This window comes from Erpetoichthys calabaricus, chromosome 6 (genome assembly GCF_900747795.2).
Source record: "Erpetoichthys calabaricus chromosome 6, fErpCal1.3, whole genome shotgun sequence".
In the NCBI taxonomy this organism is placed as follows: domain Eukaryota; kingdom Metazoa; phylum Chordata; class Cladistia; order Polypteriformes; family Polypteridae; genus Erpetoichthys; species Erpetoichthys calabaricus.
In genome coordinates this window covers 208,035,858-208,060,571 of record NC_041399.2, presented here as the reverse complement: position 1 = coordinate 208,060,571, position 24,714 = coordinate 208,035,858, and the positions used below count along the sequence as shown (strand labels likewise).

The window sequence follows — 24,714 nt, the reverse complement described above, 5'->3', positions numbered from 1 at the left end:
GGAGTGTTCTTTTTGTTCTTTACTATGGGAGATGATTTGACATTAGAGACCCTGAAGAAGGGGGGCTCACTGTGAAAGACACTGTGTAGAATTAAGATCAGGTGATCAGCACGTATTCCTTTAGTTGCATTTTGAAAGTTTGGTCTTCTTTTTCGTTTGATTGCACACAGATATTCCACCGAGAATCTCCTCAAAGGCTCAGAGCCCACACAGGTTTTGACCACCACTTCCACCACCACCACCATCCTTGCTGAGAGTTTTGTCAACGTCCCTGATTCTGATCCTGCAGGCTCCAAATATCTGCAGGTGCAAGAGCAGGTGGCCTTCATCCAGCCTCAGTCAAGTTCTTCCACAATCACTCCAGAGCCCCAGACTTCCTCGGTCAAGACGGAGGTGATGCCAAGCTCCCCCGTGGTGATCCACCACGTCCAGAGCTCTCCTGTGTTCGTGCATCAGTCGCAGCACTCGGAGGCCTTGGTGCTTCCATCTCCGAGTCCTCCGGCCGCACCGGCCCAGTGCCCGGACTTCAGCGCGTTGCTTCAGAGTCAGCAGTATGTGGAGGCCAACACCGTGATGCAGCAGAAGCACCAGCAAAACTCGGACCCTGCGTCCCTCACTCCTCAAGGGACGAACACCAATGGTTCAGCTATGCAAAGCCTCTTCATTGAGGAGATCCACACCAGTAGAAGCAAGAGCAGAAACCGAGTCATGTCCATTGAGGTAATTGTTTTGTTTTTCCTAAGGTTCACAGATTGTGTTTGTGTTACGTCTGGTTTCACCTCCCAGAAACAGAAAGAAATTCACAACTGACATGGCTTCACGTTTGTTTCTGTGCTGTGTGACAGATAAAGGCTCCATGACCCCTTGAACCCTCAGACCAGACATCAGACACCAGATAAAAGTCCAAATAATGGTTTATTATAATAATAAATGTGCACAAAGCACCACTACTCCACACTACCCTAATAAACAATAATCAATACAATAAATCAGTCCTCCACTCCCAAATGCTTAGCCACCCTGCCTCCCAACTCAGCTGAACATCTGGGCTTTCCCATGGTCCTTTTATATTCCCCGACCCGGAAGTGGTTCCGATCCTACAGTCCATGATTCCTTATCACTTCCGGGTCAGATTAAAAGTCCTTTTCTCCAACCCGGAAGCACGTCGTTCCGTTCAGTCATGTGTTCATGACGCACTTCCGGGTTATAGGGCACGTAGCCCTCTATGAGCCTCCCTCCAGCGGCTCCTAGTGGTCCCCATGGTATCCAGCAAGGCTGTTTATAAAAACTACAATGTCCATATGGCCTTGCTGGAATTTGGGGCACTTCCATGTTGTTGGGAGAGCTCCATCTAGCGGCTTGGAGGTGAGGACCGGAATATTTGGCCGGCCATCCCTCACAGCTGTTAAAGCGGCAACGTGGGATTTGATTTGTCTCCGGGTATGTGGATTTAGAGCTGCGTCGAGGTGGCCATGCCCCTAGTAGCCCCACTAATCACAATATTGGCATGACTACTGGATTCCCATCCAAAGCTTCTTTTGTGTCAAGTTTTCATGTTCCTGTGAAGGTTTCTTGTATTGACGTCATGGTTGTGGTACAGTCCAGGCCTAATGGACATGTTCATTGGCTACTCTGGTAGAGTCTAGATCAGGGATGGGCAAACTACGTCCCGCTGAATATTTACAAAAGTGCCCTAAAGGCCGCATTCGTTTCAACAGTTTCCTGCATTTTCCAGCAATACCTGGCAGGTTCCACTAGATGGCGAACTACTGCCTTTGCCAAAGGCAAATCTATTGTCTCTACACAGAGTTATACATTCTTCACGTTTGCCATTACATTGACCCCTACTTTAACAAGGAATGGACCAAAGAAAAGAAAAGTCGACAGTGAGTACCAAGTTTTTAATAAGGAGTGGGCAGCCAAAAAGTTTTTTTTTGCCAAAGGCAAATTTCTTAATTTGCCATGAAACGGTTACAGTTTTCAAACCAAGCCACTTTTCCACCAAGCATGCTAACTACGCTAGCAATCAGTCAAAGCAGGAGAGGACGGCTGCTGCTCAGACGTTAGCGGCCAATTTACAGTCACAGCTAGTGCTGGGTGGTATGACCAAAATTCTATATCACAGTATTTTTCAAAATTTTACTGGTTTCATGGTATTCTACATTATTTTTTTCCCATGCATGAGTGGATGTTAGTCACATTTTCCACTGCAGTTACTGCGGTAGACTGGCTAAGAATAACCTATTCCACTGTCACGAGAATTGTACATTGTCAGTCAGTCATTATCAAACCCGCTATATCCTAACACAGGGTCACAAGGGTCTGCTGGAGCCAATCCCAGCCAGCACAGGGCGCAAGGCAGGAACAAACCCTGGGCAGGGCGCCAGCCCACCACAGGGCACACACAGGCACACACTAAGGACAATTTAGGATCGCCAATGCACCTAACCTGCATGTCTTTGGACTGTGGGAGGAAACCGGAAACACGGGGAGAACATACAAACTCCACACAAGGATGACCCGAGAAGCAAACCTAGGTCTCCTTACTGTGTGGCAGCAGTGCTACCACTGCACCACCATGATGCCCATTGTACAAAAAAAAACATTTTAATGTGCACACAAGTATTAATCCAGGTTTGCATAGCCCCATAAAGTGATAGTTTTCAAGGGGGTGGCACTAATGAAGAGAAGGAATCACATTGCATGACAGTTGCAGTCAAAATGTAGAACCTTTTTATTGAACAAATTTTGCAAACAACTTGAATTATAATTTTGACAGCATATTTTCAACCATCCAAAGAGGCATTTAGACTTAGTAAAATATCCAGAGGTGCTTGTCAAATGTTGTATTGCACTGAACATGTCTTAGAAAAGGAATAAATAGTAAATCCATCCATTTTCCAACCCGCTGAATCCAAACACAGGGTCACGGGGGTCTGCCGGAGCCAATCCCAGCCAACACAGGGCACAAGGCAGGGAACCATAAATAGTAAATATTTTTTGTAAACCAACTACACTTTCTGTTAATGTTAACAATCTCTGCCCACTGACACGTCAAAGTGACTTTTTAAACAACTTTACCATTATTAAATTGCATAATATGTAAACTAATAAATAATAGTGCAACTTCCAGTAAAAATACTATTATTTCAAGGCATCAAGCCCAGGTGCATTACACAGTATTCACCAAATAAAATTAAACAAGTGCAACTTGGTGATGACATCTTTACCAACTGAACCATCATTAAGGTAAATTGCATTAATATGGACCTTGCTTTAAGCTAGGCCAGCAGGAATGCATGGTGGGCAGGCTGTCTTTGTGAGACCCTTGCACTGAGACTCAATATGGTTTGTACCCCCTGTCATCGTAAGTGTCAGTCGTCCTAGGCGAATGTTGCCATCGGTGCATCAGCTACAGGAACGTGTTCAGCAGCACGATCATCCGGGGACCCATCAGCTGATGCCGGTACCTCACTTTCGTTTTCGATCTCCAGATCACTTGCATCAAAATCAGAGTCCAATTCAGCGTTAATACGAAAAAAGTCATCCACTTTGGTGTCTCTCCACATGCCATTTTAGAAGCCGTTTGCTGTTCGCTACTCACGCACGCACAGGGAATTGAGGCCAAATCAACAAAGCTAACTTTCCTTCTAGCAAAAGCGTATCGAAAAGTGCTGTAACAAGATCACTGATATCTATCGATCCTAGCGAGACTGAGGCATCTCGCCACGTGGGAGTTTCCGGCAACATATCGTACTGCATCGCTGTGCCCACAGAAACGTTCGCTTGCCACGCCAAGTTTTAAATTTATATTTTACACAGTTTTATATAAGTTACTGTTTTGCTTTCGACATCGTAACTTTGAAAAATCTACATGAACCATCGTAAGTAAGGGACCACCTGTGTGGCCGCAGGAGTGTAAGGCAAGAGATCAAGCATGAGATAAACATGTGGTGAAAGAAATCTCTCAGTCCAAAAGTTTGTTTTAAAAAGTTTTAGTTGAAATTCAAAGTAAAACCGTCCACACAAGAATAAAGAAAAAAGCTGTTACACAAGTAGAATAAAATGGAAGAAAAAGAAAAAACGTATCTTCTTCTAAACTTGGCTTTTCATGTAAAACTTCAGTTGTTTCTATACTTAATGATTCTTAACTACTTCTTCTGTGCGCTGTAAACTTATGGTGCAGCACTTTCAATTAAGTGCTTTGTCTTACATGTTTCATAGCACACAAAACACGCACACAAGGTAAACAAGGCACAGTTTAAAACCATGTGCCCTCTACGCCTTACACATGGCAAGGCTGATCACTAACTGAGAATAATGTTTAGTCAGAGAAGCTAGAAATAGTTAGAATGTACCAATTCAATTCAACTGATGGGGGTTATAGGAACCTCCCATAGATTATGCACTATAGCAACAACAACATTTATTTCTATAGCACATTTTCATACAAACAATGTAGCTCAAAGTGCTTTACATGATGAAGAAAGAGAAAAAAGACAAATAAGAATTAAAATGAAGGAACACTAATTAACATAAAATAAAAGTAAGGTCCGATGGCCAGGGAGGACAGAAAAAACAAAAAAAACTTGAGACAGCTGGAGAAAATAATAAAATCTGCAGGGGTTCAGAGGCCACGAGACCACCCAGCACCCTCTAGGCATTCTAGCTAACATAAATGACCTCAATCAGTCCTCATGGTATTCGGGGTTCTCATGTAAGAACTTGATGATGATGGTCATGAGGACTTGCTGGCATTTAATCCATCAGTGTAGGGACATCACGGTGCTTTGATTAAGTGGTGGTGGTGCAGATCGCCACCGCAGAAAACCGGAAAAAGAACAGAAGAGAAAGTAGGGGTTAGTACAGATTTTGGAGCCGCCATGAATAATAATGATAATTAGTTGAATATACCGAGCATCAGGATTAAACTAAGATGAAGCTCTGAGAAAGCCATGTTAAAGTAATGTGTTTTCAGCAGTTTTTTTAAAGTGTTCCACTGTATTAGCCTGGTGAATTTCTATCAGTCAGCTATTCAGATTTTAGGTGCATAACAGCAGAAGGCCGCCTCACCACTTCTTTTAAGTTTAGCGCTTGGAATTCTAAGCAGACACTCATTTGAAGATCTAAGGTTACGATTTGGAGTGTAAGGTGTAAGACATTCAGAAATATAAGATGGACCGAGATTATTTAAGGCTTTGTAAACCATAAGCAGGATTTTAACGTCAATTCTAAATGACACAGGTAACCAGTGTAGTGACGCTAAGACTGGGGTGATGTGCTCTGATTTTCTTTTCCTAGTTAAGATTCTGGCATCCGCATTCTGCACTCGTTGCAGTCGACTGATGTCTTTTTTGGGTGGTCCTGAGAGGAGTGTATTGCAGTAATCTAGCCAACTGAAAATAAAAGTGTCAACTTATTTCTCAGTGTCTTGCAATGTTATAAGAGGTCTAACTTTTGCTATATTTCTTAAGTGAAAAAATGCTGTCCTAGTAATCTGATTTAAAATGTGATTTAAAATTCAGGTCAGAGTCAATAGTTACCCCTAAATTCTTTACCTCCGTCTTGACTTTTAATCCTAATGCACCAAGTTTATTTCTAATAACCTCATTATATCCATTATTGCCAATCACTAAAATTTCTGTATTCTCTTTGTTTAATATGAGAAAATTATTACTCATCCATTCAGAAACACAAGTAAGACATTGTATCTGTGAATCAAGAGAGTCGGGGTCATCAGGTGCTATTGATAAATGCATTATCATTTAGTAAAACATTTATGATTCTTACGTAACTAGGAAATGGTTCTTACAACCTGTACTGACTGATAATAGAGATAACAGAAAACTGATTATACACACATTCATTGTACATTTGTTATTACTATGGTATGTTTTTAGTTTATTATTTTAATAACTATTACATACTTATGGCTGTGTGAAGCCGGTGTCCAAAGCACTGGTACTCCAAAGCATGCTTGCGGCTAAGGTGGTGCAGCAAATTGCTTGCGTTGCCGCTTCCGACGACAACTTTAGCTTGACAGCATTTGCAGTAAATGGTTGTTTGGTCCACATCCGACCTTTTAAAACCAGACAACAGACACGGCTCCTTTTTTCGGCAAAAGTTCTTCTGTGTCATCATGTTCAACTTTATCGTCTGCTACAGCTTCAGTCTCAGAATGTTCTCTGTCCATTTTCACCGCTCAATACCTCCACTAATGTATGTACTCCATTGCATGCGTGTTTAGTGGTGTAGTAGTGAAAAAGGTCCCCCCTTAAACGGTTTCCCGCTGCGCCACGTTCTGAATGTTGTTTAAGCTAAACCGGTGTTGCGGTATAAGAAAAATCCATATCATAACAAAAATAAAAAACGGTTTTCGGTATGAACCAATGGTATACCTCTCAGCACTACTCACAGCAGAATATTTTTTCCGACAAACTACTATTCAGGAGTAAAGCACCAAGGCAAGTTTATTTGCTGTCTTTCAAATTAGCCTTTCTCTGAATGGGGAGTTTTGTAAAGAATGCAAAGTAGAGATAGCAAGTCTCTTGTGCCCAGAGAGCAAAAACAAATTTGAACAAATTAAGTTTATCACACAGGACAGTAAGTGACTCACCATAAAGAACTAATTGATGTAGATTTGGCCAGCTAGTTAAACGCAAAAGCCGAGTCATTTAAGTTCTTTTCCTTAGAACTGGATGAAAGTAACGACATAAAAGACACAGCGCAGCTCTTAATTTTTATTAGAGGGATTAATTTGGGATTAATAAAGTATCTATCTATCTATCTATCTATCTAATGACAATTTTGAGAATCCCGGAGGAGTTTTTGGCCATAGTGTCCATAAAGGGGACAATACGAGAAGCGGACTTGTATGAATGGTTGTCTGGTGTCATCGGTAGGCTGGTGTAGATTTGCGAATGTCACTACAGATGGATCACCGAACTTGACAGGAAAAAATGTTGGGCTGCTGAAAAGAATCCATGATAAGGTGAAAGAGGAAAACCCTGAGTTGGATGTCATTTTCCTACACTGCATAATCCACCAAGAAGCCCGGTGCAAGTTTTTGTTGCAGCTTGATCATGTAATAAAGTTAGTTGGTAAGCTTGTGAACTTCATACAAGCTTGGGGGATCTACTGATGATGAGCTGCTGGAAGAGACTCGAGGTAGATTATATCCCCTCGTGATTCTTTTATCCATGTTTTTGAGAATTCTGAAGAACCCAACTAGGTGTCTATGTAGCCTTTTCCGACTCAAGACCAAAAAGAAGGTGGAATCTGGCATGAGGCAGGAAAGTCTAGGATACCGTGAATGTCTTGTCGCCACCAATGGCTTGGGCAAGAGTGAGGCCTGCGTAGGTTACATCCAAACAGGGTTTTATGGAGCCATACTTTGTGCAGAGTGTCACATAGAGATGTTTTCAGATGATTTTGAGCATAGTGCGTATTCCTCCTTCATCTTGGTACACTTTGAACCTGCCATTTGGATTTGCTGTGGCCTCATTGAGATCATACTCAGAAGAAGGTGATCCAAGCTTTAACAAGTTCAAGACAAATTAAAGACTTTATAGACCACCAGGCCTGGGTGCCCAGCAGCCATACGTCTGCAGGTTTCTGAAAGTAGAGGTACACTGAATATTTGAAACTGACCCTTAATGAGGGTGGCTTGTTTAATGGAAGGTTGCCCAGCTGAGAGGATGGTGTCAGCCATCTCTGCCCAGGGAATGCCAGAGAGCAGGTCCACATGGCTGACTTTATTATGACTGATGTTTTGTTTTGCAGGCCGCGGAAAAGGAGTGGGAAGAAAAACGCCAGAATATGGGTCAATATGACGGAAAAGAGTTTGAAAAACTCCTTCAGGAGGCCCAGGCCAACATGATGAAGGGAATCCCCAGTCTGGAAGTGATGGCCGAGGCAACTGTCCAACCTCCACCTCAGATGCCCGCTTCCAATAATGGAGACGTCACTGACAGGAAAGAAGAGTTTCCAGGTAGGATATTCTGATCAGTTCATCCATCTTTGGGGACATTTGCTGAAAGTCGCCCTCCACTTTGGCTCTTGATGTTTTTTTTTACCAGAAGTTCTAGTTTTATTCTGTAAGATGTGGAAAGAGAAAACTTATCCTGCTCCTCACATGTGTGGTCCACACAAGAGATGTTATGACTATTGTTCCATCTCTTGTCTTTTTACGAGGTCATTGTTGTCTGGGGTTTCCAAAACATTCTGCGTTTCCTGGGATGTGTGTGATTTCCTGGGATCTCTGCCTCAACGCCATCTTCTGACAGCTCCTAGTGAGTTAGGACAAATCACGCCGTCTCCTAATTCCTGGCGAGGTTATCAGTAGTACACTAAATTAGGAAAACTGATAAAAGGCTATCACTAAACTCCCAAGAGTAGGACCACGTTTGCATCACACTGTGATATTAGTGCCAGTTAGGACTCTTTTCCTACTCTGAGACACTTGACAAATACGGACACAATAATCTGACTCAGACACTTCAGGACGTTAACATTGTTTTTCTTATGCCATTCCTCTGTAACTTTGGCTTTGGGGGTCGTTACCTTGCTGGTGCAGGTTTTCCTCCAGGACTTCTTTGTATTTTGCTTTGTGATGGGGGACCACAGCCATTATTACCCAGCCAGGATGCCAGCTGGATGGAAAGACCATCCACAAGGCATTACCTCCCCCGGGACACTAGAGGGCAGCCCTCCCGGGCAGCTGTGGCACCATGGATTTCTGCCGGGCATGCTGGGAGTTGGGTTCAGTGGGGGCCTCCAGGGGGAACTGCAGAGCCCTACGTTGAGCTCCCACCTCACTTGGGAGTGATTCCAGATCTGGCTAACGAGCCACCAGGAGCACATCCAGGACCACCATAAAGTAGAGCCAGAGTAGGGTGGAAGAGGACAAAGCTTGCCAGAGGAGGAGTGGAAGTGGAACCAGAAAGAAGAAGGAAGGAAAGAAAAGACTGTTTTCCATTGTACCCCCGTGCTTGGGAACTGTGCAGTGTTGTGGGGAACAAGCAAAAGGCGTTTCCCATGTGAATAAATATGTGCTGTGTGGCAAACTTGTGTCAGGGTTTGGGCGGCTGGAGCGCCTTCTGGTGTCCACAGCTCTCAATTCTTTTCAGAGCCTACTGCAGAGAAGCATCTCCACAGCCTGATCCTGCAATCACCGTGCTTCACTGTGGGGATGATGTGTTTTTGATAGCATGCAGTTATGGCTCATGTCAGACATGACATTTAGTCAGATAGTCGAGAAGCTTAATTTTTGGTCACATCAGACCGTAGAACCTTCTTTCAGCTGACTTCAGAGTCTCCATTGTGCCTCCTGTCAAATTCTAGCCAAGATGTTACATGCATTTTTTTTTTGACAGTGGATTTCTCTCTGCCCCTTTCCCATAAGCCCCTGACTGCTGAAGCACATGAGCGCAGCTGTTGTCTCACCCACTGCCGCGTATAACTCCTTCATAGTCCTCAGAGGTCTCTCAGTGGCCTTCCTCACTTGTCTTCTTCAGTTTGTGTGAACAACCCGCTCTAGCAGATTTACTGCTGTGTTATTCTCTTTCCATTTCCTCATGACTGATTTAACTGAATATTCAGTGTGGTCCACGTGGCGGGGGTCTTAATCCTTTTCTCTGTCTGAAATCTTTCACCGTACATCAGGAGCCATTTAGTTTAGAGCTAATGGGACTGAGAAATCAGGATCTTCCAGGAAATCACTCAGAGCTTGGTTTTCCATGCTTTGTGATTTTGGGAGTCTAACTAGTAGGACACCCACCACCAGACTGTGATCAGTCACCTTTACTGAGATGAACGTGCTGATAACGTAACAACAAGCAGTTTAGGAGGTGCGTTGTAATGGAGTTAGTGGGACTGCCCTAGTTCATTATGGGGTGAGATTGGGTTGGTTTGGACATGTGCAGAGGAGACATGCTGGGTATATTGGGAGAAGGGTGCTAAGGATAGAGCTGCCAGGTAAGAGGAGAAGAGGAAGGCCTAAGAGAAGGTTTATGGATGTGGTGGGAGGTATGCAGGTAATGCAGGTAATGCAGAGGACAGGAAGATACGGAAACAGATAATCCATTGTGGTGACCCCCTAACAGGAGCAGCCAAAAGAAGAAGACATCACCCCTAGGCCAAACTGCAAACAGCTCTGAGGAGGCCTTCTGTTTTTCCACTCTCAACAGGCCTCTTTTTGAGGCTCATGGCTCACACTACAGCTTTATGCTTAAATGACTTTTCTTCTCTGTTTCACTTGTCAGCATCAGAGGACGTTCCACTCGCATCCCCAGTGGAGGAAAAAGCTGTGAAATGCCCACCTCCACCACCACCACGTCGAAGTTATCCCCCAGGCTCAGGCTTGACCACAGGTCGGTCAGGAGAGGTCATCTTCACTGCAAAGAAGGAGAGTGTCACTATACAGGTATGGATCAGAGCCATGACATCCATCACTATTCCTAGAAAGCAGTGTTTATACAAAATTCTTAATTGAATGTCCTGTAAAGAGGGGACACAACAACTTCAAAGAGTCGTGAGTTGGTGACCTCGTGTAACTGCAAAAAATCTGGAGTGGTCTCTCCTTGACTTTCTTGTAAACTCAGATATGGGGATGGATATTTGAGGAGTAAAGCAAAAGACAATGATTATATTTTTATATTACTAGGAGGCTTTGCCCCCTGCTCTCTTCGCTCTCAAATCCCCGGGCAGGCGCTACATGCTAGCCTCTTTGTGGTTCTGCCACTTTCCTATGGGTACAATTTAAATAGATTTTAATTTTCATGGGACTTGTTACATATGCATAACTAACTACTTTACATTACAGCGAGTAATTAACCATAGTAAAAAATAGTAAAACGTAATAATTTGAAAGCAAATTATGTTGCATGTCGCGTTAAAGGTATTCGTTGCGTAATACAATTTCGTTCTGTTTGACTTTGAAATTAACACCCAAATACTTTTTAAGTTATACAGAGTTTTACACTTTTACTGTTAAACTTAGGTAAAAACTATTTTTTGAATTAAATTTTCGTCAATACCACGTTGAATTTTGATTCTGTGTTTGGACTTTCATCGTGACAGCGCAACTGCCCTTGAGAGAATTTCGTTTGTTTCTGTCTAATAAATAAACCGACTTTTTCGAATGTTTGTCCCTGTGATTTGTTAATTGTCGTACCAAAAGCTATTCTAACGGGAAACTGTAAAAGTTTTAATATGAAATGGCATATCAAGATCTCCTTTGGTGTCTAATGTTATCCCCTGAAGATGTACTACATTACCTTTCTTGGATACATCCTTCTTTCTACAGTAATTCATGTGATGGGAGACCAGACGGTGTTAACGGTTGTAGATATTCTTTGTGATATTGTAAGTTGATGTTTTCATCTTCCACACCATCACCACCAACTGTTTCAGCCGAGTCTATTGATACACATTTAGCCAATTTGCCGTGTAACCGATCGACATTTTTGACATTCGTTTGTCTTCATCGTTTCTCGGTGCTAGGATTGCCTGCGTATTCGTTTCTTCTGTTGGTAACCCTTCATGATGAAATTCATCAATATTTGGACATAATACGTCATCTTTAAATGGGAACTTAAAGTGAGGAAAACGTAAAAATTTATAAGAGCTGAGAGAGCAGAAAATGTGTCTGACAAAAGCATTTACACAAATGAGAGGTGAGAGGACCGCGGGCGTGGGTGAATACGATTGAGGGGAGGGCGGGACTTCAAAACATCTCATGGCCAACGTCTCATCTCGCGGGACTTGAAAGAATCTCTTGAAAAAGTCTTGTCTCATCCCAGGATTTTTATATAATAGAGAGATGTACATTAAAGAACCATCAACAACAAATCAAATCAAATTAATAATATATTGAACAATTATTAAAGAAGTACAGTTGAATAAATCGGACTCTGCAGCTGCCTGAATAAAAGGTAACGTACCACTTCTACTTAGCAAAAATGGCCCAAAAGTTGATAGAAATCTATGTTTTGTACTAAATACTTGTATGCAACATTTGGTTGACCTGAATGAAAGTGTACTCAAGATATCGTGTTTACACACACAGACAAGTCAAGTCAAGTCAGGGAGCATGCACTGGTACAGTGTATTGCCGCACCCACTACATGACGAAACAACTCAGGATCCCGGTTGGCAACCCGCCAGGCAGACACACAGTCCAGTCCCACCTTCCGGAACAGACCCTCTATCTGCTGCAGCCAGATGTTACATGGACGACCCCTTGGCCTGGTCCAGCCACTCGGGTCCCCAACAAATTAGGATCTTACGAGCCGGATCACCCTCAGGGAAACACACCACATGGCTGTAGTGCCGTAACTGACGCTCCCTCATAATGCAGGTAATGTGCCTCATTCGGGACTCAATGAGCAACCGCTCATTCGAGACAAAGTCAAACCAACAGTACCAAAGGAGTCCATTCTTCGTCTCAGGTCACTGGACAGCGCCCATGTCTCGCAACCATATAGCAAGACAGGAAGCACCAGGACACTAAAGACTTGGATCGTCGTTCTTTTGCATAGATATCGGGAGTGCAGACAGACACACAATCATAATTCCAAAAATGGTATTTTCGGACTTGGGAGGTCTAAAACATCAAGATTCATCAAAATCTTGAAATGGACTTTTTGGAGGATTCCAGTACTCTCCCAATACAGTACTTTGTATACTAGAAAGTCATCAAAATCTCGACATTGAATTTTTGGACGATTACAATATATTCTCAGTACTTCGTAAACGAGAAAGTAAAAAAGAAAATGACTAAACACGCAGCAAGTTGCAGAAATGTTTTTACAGACAGGAGCTCAGAGGTGAAGTAACTACAGTATGGCCAGGTCAGGGTTATATGGTGACTCGGCAGGAAAGGATGGGTCTAGGATGTCAGACAACGAAAGTGACGTCAGTGGCAGCATTAGTCCACAGCGCCAACTCCTGGTTCGGCAGATAACTACCATCACCAGAGCCCTTAACCTATCTCCCACTTGTATGCGTATGACATAAGAACATAAGAAATCTGAAGGTCCATCAGCGTGTTTATTTAGCTAATCACGAAGTCGTTCCAGTATCTCCTCCAGATACTTGCTAAGGGTTCTGCTTCAACTCCATGTCTCGGTAGTTTGTTGCAGACTCCCATGACCCTTTGCATTAAGAAGTGCTTTACTCCTCCTAATGTCCACTGATGTCCTCAAGTACTCGATTCACCATTTAGTTGAAAGAACTCTACTGGATCTTCTTTATGAAAGCCTTTGAGGATTTTGAAGATCTGGATTAGGTCCCCACGTGGTCTTCTCTGCTCGAGACTAAACAGGCTTACTTCTCTGAGTCTGTCACAATAGGACAGGACCTTAATTCCCATGATGCACTTGGCTGTTCTCCTCTGCATAGCTTCAAGTACTATTATGTCTGTCTTGTAGTGTGGAGACCAGAACTGCACACAACACTCCAGATGTGGCCTCACTAGTGCATTATTTAGTCTGAGTATAACGTCCCTCAATTTATATTCAACACTTCTTAATAATAATAATACATTTTATTTATATAGCGCCTTTCCCATGCTCAAGGCACTTACAGAATATAATAAAGAACGGCAGCATATACAGTATATAGCATTGTACAAACCAGATAAATAAATAAAGAAGATTAAGACAGTGAATTCTGATAAAAAAAGAAACAGATAACATAATTGATGGTCTCGCACACACACACAGGTTACATTAGCATCTCGACAGAGAAGTAAACTGAGAGAAGGGTAATAAAGTCAAGTAGAGCTAAAAGCCTTCCTGAACAGATGAGTTTTGAGTTGTTTTTTAAAAGAATTCATGGAGTCAGCTGACCTGATTAATTTCGGTAGGTCATTCCAGAGTCTGGGCGCTATACAGCTGAAGGCCCTGTCACCCATGGAGTGTAGATTAGTGAGGGGCACAACAAGATTGCCAGAATCAGAGGACCTTAGTGGGCGGGCAGGCACATAGTGATGGAGAAGGTCACTGATGTAGTTTGGCGCGAGGTTATTTAAGGCTTTGTAGGTTATTAGTAGGATTTTATATTCGATTCTGTAAGACACAGGGAGCCAGTGAAGACGGAGCAGGATGGGTGTGATGTGCTCGAGGCTGCTGGTTCGAGTAAGATTCTTTACAGTAGAGGCAGGTCTGTTGAGATCACCGCCAAGATGGACTGGGAAGGAGCTCATTTTATTAAGTTGCATTTTAGTCCCAATTTGCAGGAGTTCAGTTTTATTGCAATTTAATTTTAAAGAGTTCTGCTCCATCCAGGTTTTAATTTCACGAAGGCAGGTTGTGAGCTGAGAAAGCTCTGATGAAGTTCCACTTTTAACATTGAAATAGAGTTGAGTACCATCTGCATAAAAATGATAACCCAGTCCATAGCTACGGATAATATGGCCAAGGGGAAGCATGTAAATACAGAAAAGCAGAGGACCGAGGACAGAGCCTTGAGGGACTCCTTGTGTGACTGGCGCTGAGCTGGATCTGCTCTTGCCAAGACTTTTTATGATCAAAATTTTAAGTTCTGTAAACACAAATCACACATTTTGGAATCGTTGGGAGAAAAAAAAGATAGATTATAATTTATGATGTGGGCTAACATGTTTAATTGTTTCTGTGCGCTGTTTAGAGGGTTAAAATATTGTGCCAATGTGAAACCCTAAATCTTTTTCAGAGGTTTCTTCCTTTAGGACGGGGTCCCCCATCTTGTATTTATAATTGACGTTCTTTTTACCTCCCCCCCGGCACTTTGCACTTTTCATTTGCATTAAACTGCATTTTCCAGGTTTGCCCAGCTTTGAAGCTTATCCAAGTCTTCCTGAATTATTTTGACTGCATCTTTGGTGTCTGCCATTCCTCCAAGTTTGGTATATTTCACAGAAGCTACTAACTACAATGAAATCGAAGCCATTAATATAAACCAGAAAAAGTAAAAGACCAAGGACAGACCCCCACTAATGACCCCACTCCATTCTCCTCTTATCTGTACTCTTTGTCTCCTGCCAGTTAACCAACCTGAGATCCACACTTGACATTCCACATGGCGCCCCACTGCAGTGATTAGCGAGTATTGAGTTCTCTTCTTGTTCACCTACAGAAATGCTGCTCTTTGTTTTGTCACCAGAAAGAGACGCAGGAGGAAGTGGCCAACGTCCAGTCGTCTCAAACGTCATGTGAGACTAAAGCCACACAACACGTGGCGCCCCGTGTTGTGGCCTCTGCTGTTCAGGAAGAGGAGGATGATGATGGTGACAAGATCATGGCAGAGCTGCAGGTAATTAGTCCCTGATCTTCTGAACTCATTTTACACCTCGGAAAGCAGTGCATGAGATTTCACATGTAGCCTGTGTGGTGGGATCGTAGTGGGGAGTAAGTGGTTCACAATTTACAAGAGTCAGGAGGCACACATCTGTTCCACTCCAATTCGTTTATTTTCTTATCCTTCCACTCACCAGCCTTGGAAGGAGACGCAGCCACAATACACTTGTACCTGGGGCTGATTTTGCCGTGGCATGGGGGTATACTATAAACAGTGGCTATAGAAACGAATCCTGTGACAGTCTGGGTCAGCCCCCTTGTTGCTCCTGGGGGTCTCTCCAACCCAAAACCGTCAATAGTCATAGACTGAGATGAGCCGGTGGGGCAAATGAGGACACTTACAGCAAGGGGTAGGGGTAAATGTGTCGGTAAAAGTGTCTGAAAACAAACGCAGTGCAGTGCAATCTGCCTTGCATAATTAAATAAATAAATAATCCAATGAAGATACCCATGGAAAAACACTTGTGATGGTGGAGGTTAAAACAATCCATAAATAAATATCCTTTATAAAATGAGGTTAAAATCCTCATTCTTTCTAAAACTGACATCCCATCTGCCTACCCCAAATGGGATCCTGCAGCCAAAGGTGACATCCTTCCAATAAGCACCGGTTTGGGGTGACAGCAGTGTGCCCCTCCGAGCCTCCCCTCGCTCCTTGAGCATCCGCTACCTCTCTTTGTCCTTATGTGGGACCGAGCATCGGGTCACTCCAGGAAATGTTCAGTTGGAGTGACCTTCTTCGACCCCCTTAAGTACAGGCCATACTCTTCTCCTATTGGCTGTCCTCCCGGTTGCTTGCCTCCTTTCCTCCGCCCCCTGGTGGCTCCCGATCCTACCGTCTCCATAATCTTTTTCCCCTTTTAACCTCCAATTCCCTTCCTTTTGTTCTTTACTTTCTTCATTGTACACCCTCTCTCTCTCTCTCTGTCCCTCTCAGCCATGCAGGCTCCTCTTATATTGGCTTGATTGGGCGCAGACGTGACCCTCTGCCCACTCCAAGCTGTGAATGAGGCACCTGACTGATCCGCTCGTGTGTGCGCGTGACTGCGCGATCAGCCAAGCACCAGAATCCACTCCCGGAGCAGCGCCATTTTGAGCCCGTCTGCAGGCTCTCAGAACGTGATTATTTATAAACCTGCTCTAAGCCATGGACCACTTATCACAAATTTCCCCCATTTGAAAATATTGAAATATTTTGCTGCTTTACAGCCTAAAATGAAAACAGACACAAATATTTTTTTTCAGATTTATTGTATTTTCTCAATGCAACAACCTATAACATCCAAGTCAAAGATATATAAGCAATAGTTTGGAACAATAATAATAATTAAATAAAAAATGAATTGATAAAGGATCGACATGTCAGTACTTTGTGAAGCTTTTGCTTCAATTCCAGCTTCGAGTCTGTTGGAATACTTTGGTGCCAACATGGCACAGCTCCAACTGTGTGGTATTTGCATTCTTGTCTATTCAAGCTGTACCCCTAATGTACCCCTCAAACAAAAATAGTGCAGTTTTTTTTTTAATGCACACACACTGATCGGGTGGGGACGTCACACACACCTGAAGCGGCTCCACAATGATCTTACAGTAGGCTGCCATGAAAGTTCTGTGATGTCATGCTGGCCTCGCAAAGCATCATGAGGCACGGAGAACAAAAAAAACTGTTCACCTAAGCCGTTACAGGGGTGCCCAACTCCAGTCCTGGAGGGCCGCAGTGGCAGCAGGTTTTCACTCTTAACCCTTTAATTAGTGATCTGTTTTTGCTGCTAATTAACTTCTTTTGAATATTATAATTGACTTGGTTATTAAGAAATGTTTCCCTGAATGTCTTCATCGTTCCCCAGAATTGCTTCATTTCTTTCCTTAAATGACACCCAAACAGAAGTGAAATGTGACGTGAGGGAGCCAACAGAAGACCAACTAAGTCAGGGCCTCAAACTCCAACCAATTTCACTCCAACCAGCTGCTTAATGAGGCGCTGAGTCTTGTCGTTAATTAAACCCGTTTTTTAACTCTATTGCTTGTTGCTGCCCTCGTTGTGCAATAGCAGACATTTCCGAAATTGTGGATTTTCTCTTTTCTAAGAGCAGATTAGCATTCCTGAGACCGTCACCTTTCATTATTTTCAGATATTGTATGATGGTCACAGTTTGCTGGTCCTGTTTTGGCTTATTTTGTATCTTACTATTGTTTGACTGCTAATTAAGGAAAAAGAAACAGTTGAGGGGTCTTGAGTCTTCAAGAGCAAGTCAAATAAAATGAATTCAAAAGAAGTTAATTAGCAGCAAAAACAGGTCACTCATTAAGAAAAGGGTTAGAATGAAAACCTGCAGCGACTGCGGCCCTCCAGGACTGGAGTTGGGCACCCCTGAGTCTTAAGCCATCTGCAGGGCGAATTTTCCAAGAAAATATTTAACAAGCAAGGCCACATATTCGCTAAGAAAAAACGCTTTGGCAAATTTCGCTGATCAGCACGGTTGATATTCCCAGCTTCCATAAAATCAGTTCCCTGTGAGCCGAATTGTTTTGTGCAGACAGACATGATATCGGCAGCAGGTACCTGAATACACCTGATAAAGCCTTGAACTGTAGTTGTTGTAGCTATGATATGGGGATAGACGACTGTTCTGGACTGTGTGTTGTGTGTTTGCACTCTCTTATGCAGGTCTTGATTAAACACCTAATAGAATAGTGAGAAAAGCCCATGCTAGAAGGGCACAGGAACGTTTAGGGTTAAGTGTACTTTGTGTTTCATAAGATGAGTTGAGCTGCTTGGCTTGCCAGTTAGAGCCGATTAAGAGGGGTGTGTGAGGTCAGCCCGGGGTCCAAAGTTGTAAAAGCACAAGGCATGTCCTGTCAGACTGCGTCAAACATTGAGTAATAGAAGAAAGGCGGGGCCAGAAAGGGGATTGGTTGAGGGGCCGAGAGGGGTCAAGGGTGTTAGACCCTAATCTTTGATGCCACATTGGCCTTGAAATGCTGCAGGGAAGTGAGAGAGAGACAAAAATACGAGAGTAAATCAATGGAGAGGAGAAGAGAATGTTAGTGACAGCGCCCCCTCTCGCCCCGGCGGGTTATCACATACCTCGATCGAGCCCAGGAGGAGATTCTCCTCCGTGCATTCATGACACTGTGTAAACTGAGAGAGTAAAGGATTTGATTTTTAAATCTAACAAAAAAAAGTAAATATGGATAAGGAAATCATGCAAATTTGACGTGCTGGATAGAATGCCTCGTACTTCAAAGTTGATAAGCGTGCGATTATAGAATGTGACGTGTGATGCTGCTGTGCTCGGTAAAATTGTTTCATAATGCGCATAAGATGTGTGGTCCATTCATTGAAGTTCTCTTTATATTTATTTCATATTCTTTACATTTTAACCAGAAATTCAGTTCTTAGCTCCAAGGTGCGCCTCATAGGTGTTGGCGGCCGTGGGACACGATTCTCACCTCTGTGTGTTAGTGGACCGCATGCCGTCTTACAAGAGTACTAATTTAACGAAGGTGGAAAGTCCATTCTGAAAAAATGGGAGCTTAACTTAAACAAAATAAAAATGATTGGAGGCCACACAAAAATGAAGTCATTAGCTTATAAAAAGTACTCACCCTGTTGGTCGATGTCACTTTTTTATTGTCATGCAACATTGAATCTGAAATGCACTCCTCTCACCAGTCAGAAACTCAAACATTTAAACAAACAGACTGACTTAGGGCTCCTCTGTATGTGTGTTTTCCTGGAGATCATGAGACTGATGATGTCGGCATCCATAAAGTGGCCAGTCGTGGTCCTCAGTTCCACCTTAACCACCAGATGCTAACCTGAAGTGTATTTTGGTTTCTTAGGTTTTCCAGAAGTGTACTTTTATGGATGTAGGGACAAAAAGTATTGTTGAGCACCCAAGAGTTGAAACCCAAGTGAAAGAGATAAGGCCCTCGGCCTTAATGTCGCCCAAAGAAAAGAAGGTAATAGTGTGCGTCCGTGGTGCCACTTGCCGTCGCTGCTCTCCTTGCTTTCTTTTCCTCCTTCTACTTATTTGCTCTCTCAGCTGTACTTCCTCCACGACGCTGCTACACTTTCTTTTTCCTCCCTTCCAGTTTTTGCAATCAAGTCTGTAGAAGTGGCATTAGACTGACACATGAACTCTGCAAGGTGGCTTCTTTCCTTTATCCATAGTTTCCATTCTTATTGTTATAAGATTCTCAGCACAAGCATATCAAGTGTCATCATGGCTCACCAACACCTAACTGCAGCTAATGGAGACTTTTTATGCTCGGTGCTGTCAGGATGAACAGAGCTGTAGAAAATGTGGCTTCTTCTGGTGTTCATGACACATACAAAGCATCGGTGAAGTGCTTACTGACCTCTGTGCATTGCAGTATGGCATTTGATATCCTGGGAAACTTAAGTATGAATGTGAAGGATTCACAAGCCATATATTAAAGAAGACAATATCAAGAGAAATACATCTCACTCGCAGAACAATATTCTGCAATGTCCTTTTTGTAGCCTGGAGACCAAAAACTGCACACAGGACTCCAGATGAGGCCTCACCAGTGTGTTATAAAGCCTGAGCAGAACCTCCTGTGACTTGTACTCCACACGTCAAGGCGCTATATAACCTGACATTCTGTTAGCCTTCTTAATGGCTTCTGAACAGAGTCTGGCAGTTGATACTGTCGAGTCCACTACGACTTTTAAATCCTTCTCATGAGGTGGACCCTCAGTTTTCAGACCTCCCATTGTGTATTCAGCTATGTGTAATACTTTACATTTACTGACATTAAAATAAATGGTTAACAGGTTCAACTCTTTCAATCTTTCCTCATAACTCATCTCCTGTATGCCCTGGACTCAGCCTAGTCGCTCTTCTCTGGACCTTCTCTTGTGCTGCTATGTCCTTTTTGTAGCCTGGAGACCAAAACTGCACACAGGACTGCAGATGAGGCCTCACCAGTGTGTTATAAAGCTTTGTCATTAGAATAATCTGGACGAGAACAGGCCATTCAGCCCAGCAAAGCGCACCAGTCCTATCCATTGAATTAATCTAAAATGATATCAAGTTGAGTTTTGAAAGTCCCAAAAGTTCTCCTGTTCACCACAGTACTTGGTCACTTGTTCCACGTGTCTGTGGTTCTCCGTGTGAAGAAAAATTTCCTAATGTTTGTGCGAAATTTACTCTTCACAAGTTTCCAACTGTGTCCCCGTGTTCTTGTTGAGCTCATTTTAAAGTCACCGTCTCGATCCACTGGACTAATTCCCTTCATCTTTTTAAACACTTCAGTCAGGTCTCTTCTTCATCTTCTTTTGCTTAAACTATTAAGGCTCAGCTCTTTTAATCTTTTCTCATAACTCATCCCCTGTAGCCCTGCAATCAGCCTAGTTGCTCTTCTCTGGACATTCTCTAGTGTTGCTATGTCCATTTTGTTGACCAAAACTGCACACAGGATGCCAAATGAGGCCTCACCAGTGTGTTATAAAGCTTCAGCAGAACCTCCTGTGACTTGTACTCCACACATCAAGGCGCTATATAACCTGACATTCTGTTTTCCCTTCTTGATGGCTTCTGAACACTGGCTGGCAGTTGATCGTGATGAGTCCATTATGACTTCTAAATCCTTCTCCTAAGGTGGACTCTCTATTTTCAGCCCTCCCATTGTGTGTTCCAACCTCACATTTTTACTTCCTATGTGTAAAACTGACATTAAATTTGATCATCCGTAAATCTGTCTGCCGTCCGAGTCCCTCTGTGATGTTTTGACGGATTCTCCGTTATCTGCAAGTCCGCCTGTTTTGGTGTAATCTGCAAACTTCACCAATTGGTTATGTATATTCCCTTTCATATCATCTTATATATAATTCGCGAGCCTACTCACTCACTCACTCATGTCTGTCTGAAGCCGAATGCGCAGTCGCCTTCTGCGCAGCTGCCCGAAAAACCTTACGAGGCCAAAACCGCGGCAGGCGGCGGATTTACGGCCGCGAAAATTCAAAGAGAAAGGCGACTTCGACCGACGTCCAACCCCAACATCGCAGCAGGTGGCGGATTTATGGCCGCAAAAATTCAAAGAGAAAGGCGACTTTGATTAAAGCTGTAGAGGCCTGAAAGGCGATTTCGACTACAGCTCCGGGCCTAATTACGCATTCATTCAATACACCTATATCAGGTTTGTGGTGGTTTATTACTATTCCACTCTTGCCCGTTTCATCTTACGTTGTCGAAACGGGCTCTTTGTCTAGTTTATAAATATTAAAAATAGCAGCGGCCCTAGCACTGCCCCCTGCTGGACACCACTCTTAATTACACCCCATTCTGATGAGGTTCCTCACCCCATTACCCTCTACTTCCTGTGTCTGAGACAATTCTGCACCCATTTACACTCCACACCCTGAACTGCCACTTCATTTAGTTTGATGCCCACCCTCTCATGTGGCACCTCATCAAATGCTTTCTGAAAATCCACTTTGATCGTATTCTTTTGTTGCCTCCTCATAGAATTCCAGCATGTCAGTAAAACACGACTTCCTTCATCCGAACCCATGCTGACTGTTCAGTTCTTACCACATGTTACTCAATCTTATCCTTAATAATTCCTTCCATTATTTTTCCTGTGATCCACGTTAAACTTACTGGCCAACAGTTGCTTGGATCTGCCCTGTCACCCTTTTTATATGATGGGATAATATTTAATAATAATAATAATAATTCTTTGCATTTATATAGCGCTTTTCTCATTACTCAAAGCGCTCAGCAATTGCAGGTTAAGGGCCTTGCTGAAGGGCCCAACAGAGTAGAGTACCTTTTGGCATTTACGGGATTCGAACCGGCAACCTTCCGATTGCCAGGGCATATCCCTAGCCTCAGAGCCACCACTCCGTCTTACGTCTCACTCCATCTTGATTTTCCTGTCCCCCAAAATTTCTGCAGTGTACAGTCACTTCCTAAAAATATGCGTTAAAGGTTTCTATCTGTACTCACTAACCTCCCTAAGAACTCGAGGGTAAGTGTTATCTGGTCCTGGTGATTTGTTTGATTTCAGCCGGTTTAATCCACACAGCTCTTCTCTCTCTACAATTACTAAATCACTCAGTACCTCCTTAGTAGTCCCTGTTACCGCCGGGAGGTTTTCCACTTTGTCACCCTTAAAACACAACTGGCCGTTCCAAAGTGAAGTTATCTCAGTAGGCCCTCTGGCACAGATGAATAATCACATTACTGATGCTTTGCAAGTGTCATTAAAACGGAAAGAAGTCTTTGTTAAGGTCTTGTGTCATAAGAGTATACGAGTAATGGATGCATTTTTGCTGTAACTAAAGTGTTGCTCACAAAAGCAGAATTAACCTTCATGCCGTAGAAGAAATATGGCAGCTGGAAATTACCAATGGACAAAAAAAAATCCAAGAAAAGGGAATACAGTAAGTTACTGATATTTATGCAGACTTGGTTTCAGCTGACTAGAAACGCCGTGTGAAATCCACGTAATTCTGTGTCTATTTCCTACTTGTAGGTTTCTCTGCACCGACTCACACTCTCCTCTCTTTCGTATTCCTTATTTCTTCTCTGTCATCCTGAATTTTCCGTCTCCCTAACATACTTTGTTATTAATTTTATCTTTGGTTTGCTACAATTTAGTGTAAAAATGTGAGTCGTTGTAGTTGTGACATACAAACTGTATAGAGGAAAGTAAATGCTTCTGTCCTGCTAATGTCATGTAATTCAACTGTCTCGTTTCCTAAATTGGCATTCTGCATTTTTAATTTTATTGTATTGACCTGTTTATCATTCCATGATTTTAGTATTAACTCTTCGTCATTGTGATTTATTGTGTTTGTGCAGATTTTAAATGCATAGCATGTAATTCTGTCCTGTTTATGCTAAGTCCACCTTTTCCATTTTTTCTCAAATGGAATTTTTTTCCCTTGAATTTGAATGCCTTGTGCTTCTAATATTTGGTTTCAGTGTGTTAGCACTAAACGAGTCAAAAGTGTTTTCCTTCTGCTTGATGTTTTAAGCTTTGTAATTGACATTTTGGGGTCTTAGATCATGTCCACCTATCTTGATTCTTTGTTAATTCTCCATTTATTTGGTTGCCCCCCTGCCTTCTGAAGGTCTGTGCCCCCCTTAGGTCTCATCCTCGCTCTTCTTTACAGCATTGTGACTAAAAAAAACCTTACAAAATAAAACCGAATGCTTGCCTACCGCCTCTTGGCTTTTTTGTTTTTTTTACAGTAATGCAACTTTCTCTGTTCTGCCATCATATTCCTTTCTTTCGTGTTTTATTTCATGCTCATTGCGCTGCTCGGCCTGCTCATCAGAATTTTATGCTTTTTAACATTTTTGCCTCCCACAGTTTTGAATGTTTGGAAAGTTGCCATTGATGTGGTTAAGCCGTTAGAGAATTGTAGCGAATAATAAGCACTTCCTGCAAGCGACCATGTAGCCCTGTAGGTGGCGCTGTCTGCTCAGTTATCGTTCTTTACAATACAATACAATACAGTTTATTTTTGTTTAGCCCAACATCACACAGGAAGTGCCGCAATGGGCTTTAACAGGCCCTGCCTCTTGACAGCCCCCCAGCCTTGACTCTCTAAGAAGACAAGGAAAAACTCCCAAAATTCTTTAGTACAGAGTTATTATGATTGGCTAGAGTCGACCCCACCAATATCAAGTTCTGTCTGGCCATGCCCATCCGTCCCACTTGGACGGCATTTTGTGTCCGCAGTCAGCCTCACTGCACGTCTGTAGGGGAAATGCAGAGCAGCGAAGGAACTGAACACGTGGGGAACATGCAGCGTCCACGGTGAAGAAGCGCAGACCGAGGACCAAGTGCTGTGATGCACCAATGTCAGTGTCCACAACAAATTATTAAAGACGGGTGGGCAGTTTTCTACTGCCGTCCGAGGCCTCAAGTTTGTTTTTACAGGGGCTGCAGGGTTTTGTTATGTTGACCATGAGAAGTGTTCACCCCACACTTGGAATTAATTTGATGTTTTTTGACACTGAGCAACATGAAAAGACCCTTTAATATCCAAGTGAAAACAGATCTCCACAAAGTGGCCCGTCATTGTCTGACCCGCTCAGTCCAGACCAGTCAGCACTTTTAACGTGTTGTGCCGTGTCGTCCTGCAGGATCAATGATCCCCTGAGCGATGCCAACGGGAGTCATGTACTCCTGCTAGGGCTACCCATGGTGGCGAGGGTAGAGGTGAGGTCCAAAGCATGTCCACCCCATGATGCTGCCACTACCATGCTTCACAGTGGGGGATAGGGTGCTTTTGATAATGTAAAGTTTTCAGACCTGACCAGAAAGCTCTATAATAATATAATAATTCTTTTTTACATAGCGTTTTTCTCACTACTCAAACCGAACCCAC

General features: G+C 43.0%; 1 protein-coding gene across 5 annotated transcripts in view; it reads left to right on the top strand.

Annotated features, from left to right (window-relative positions):
• Nucleotides 1-24,714, top strand: part of si:ch211-285f17.1 (sickle tail protein homolog) — a 642,180-nt gene that overhangs the window by 604,785 nt on the left and 12,681 nt on the right. For 3 of the 5 annotated variants that reach the window (XM_051928956.1, XM_051928955.1, XM_051928954.1), the window contains 4 exons: nt 171-720; nt 7,783-7,990; nt 10,263-10,423; nt 15,145-15,294. In XM_051928956.1, coding sequence (XP_051784916.1) covers nt 171-720; nt 7,783-7,990; nt 10,263-10,423; nt 15,145-15,294 — 1,069 coding nt within the window. Of the gene's footprint in view, nt 1-170; nt 721-7,782; nt 7,991-10,262; nt 10,424-15,144; nt 15,295-19,184; nt 19,305-24,714 lie in introns of all 5 variants that reach the window. The other 2 variants (XM_051928953.1, XM_051928952.1) reach the window with 1 other exon arrangement.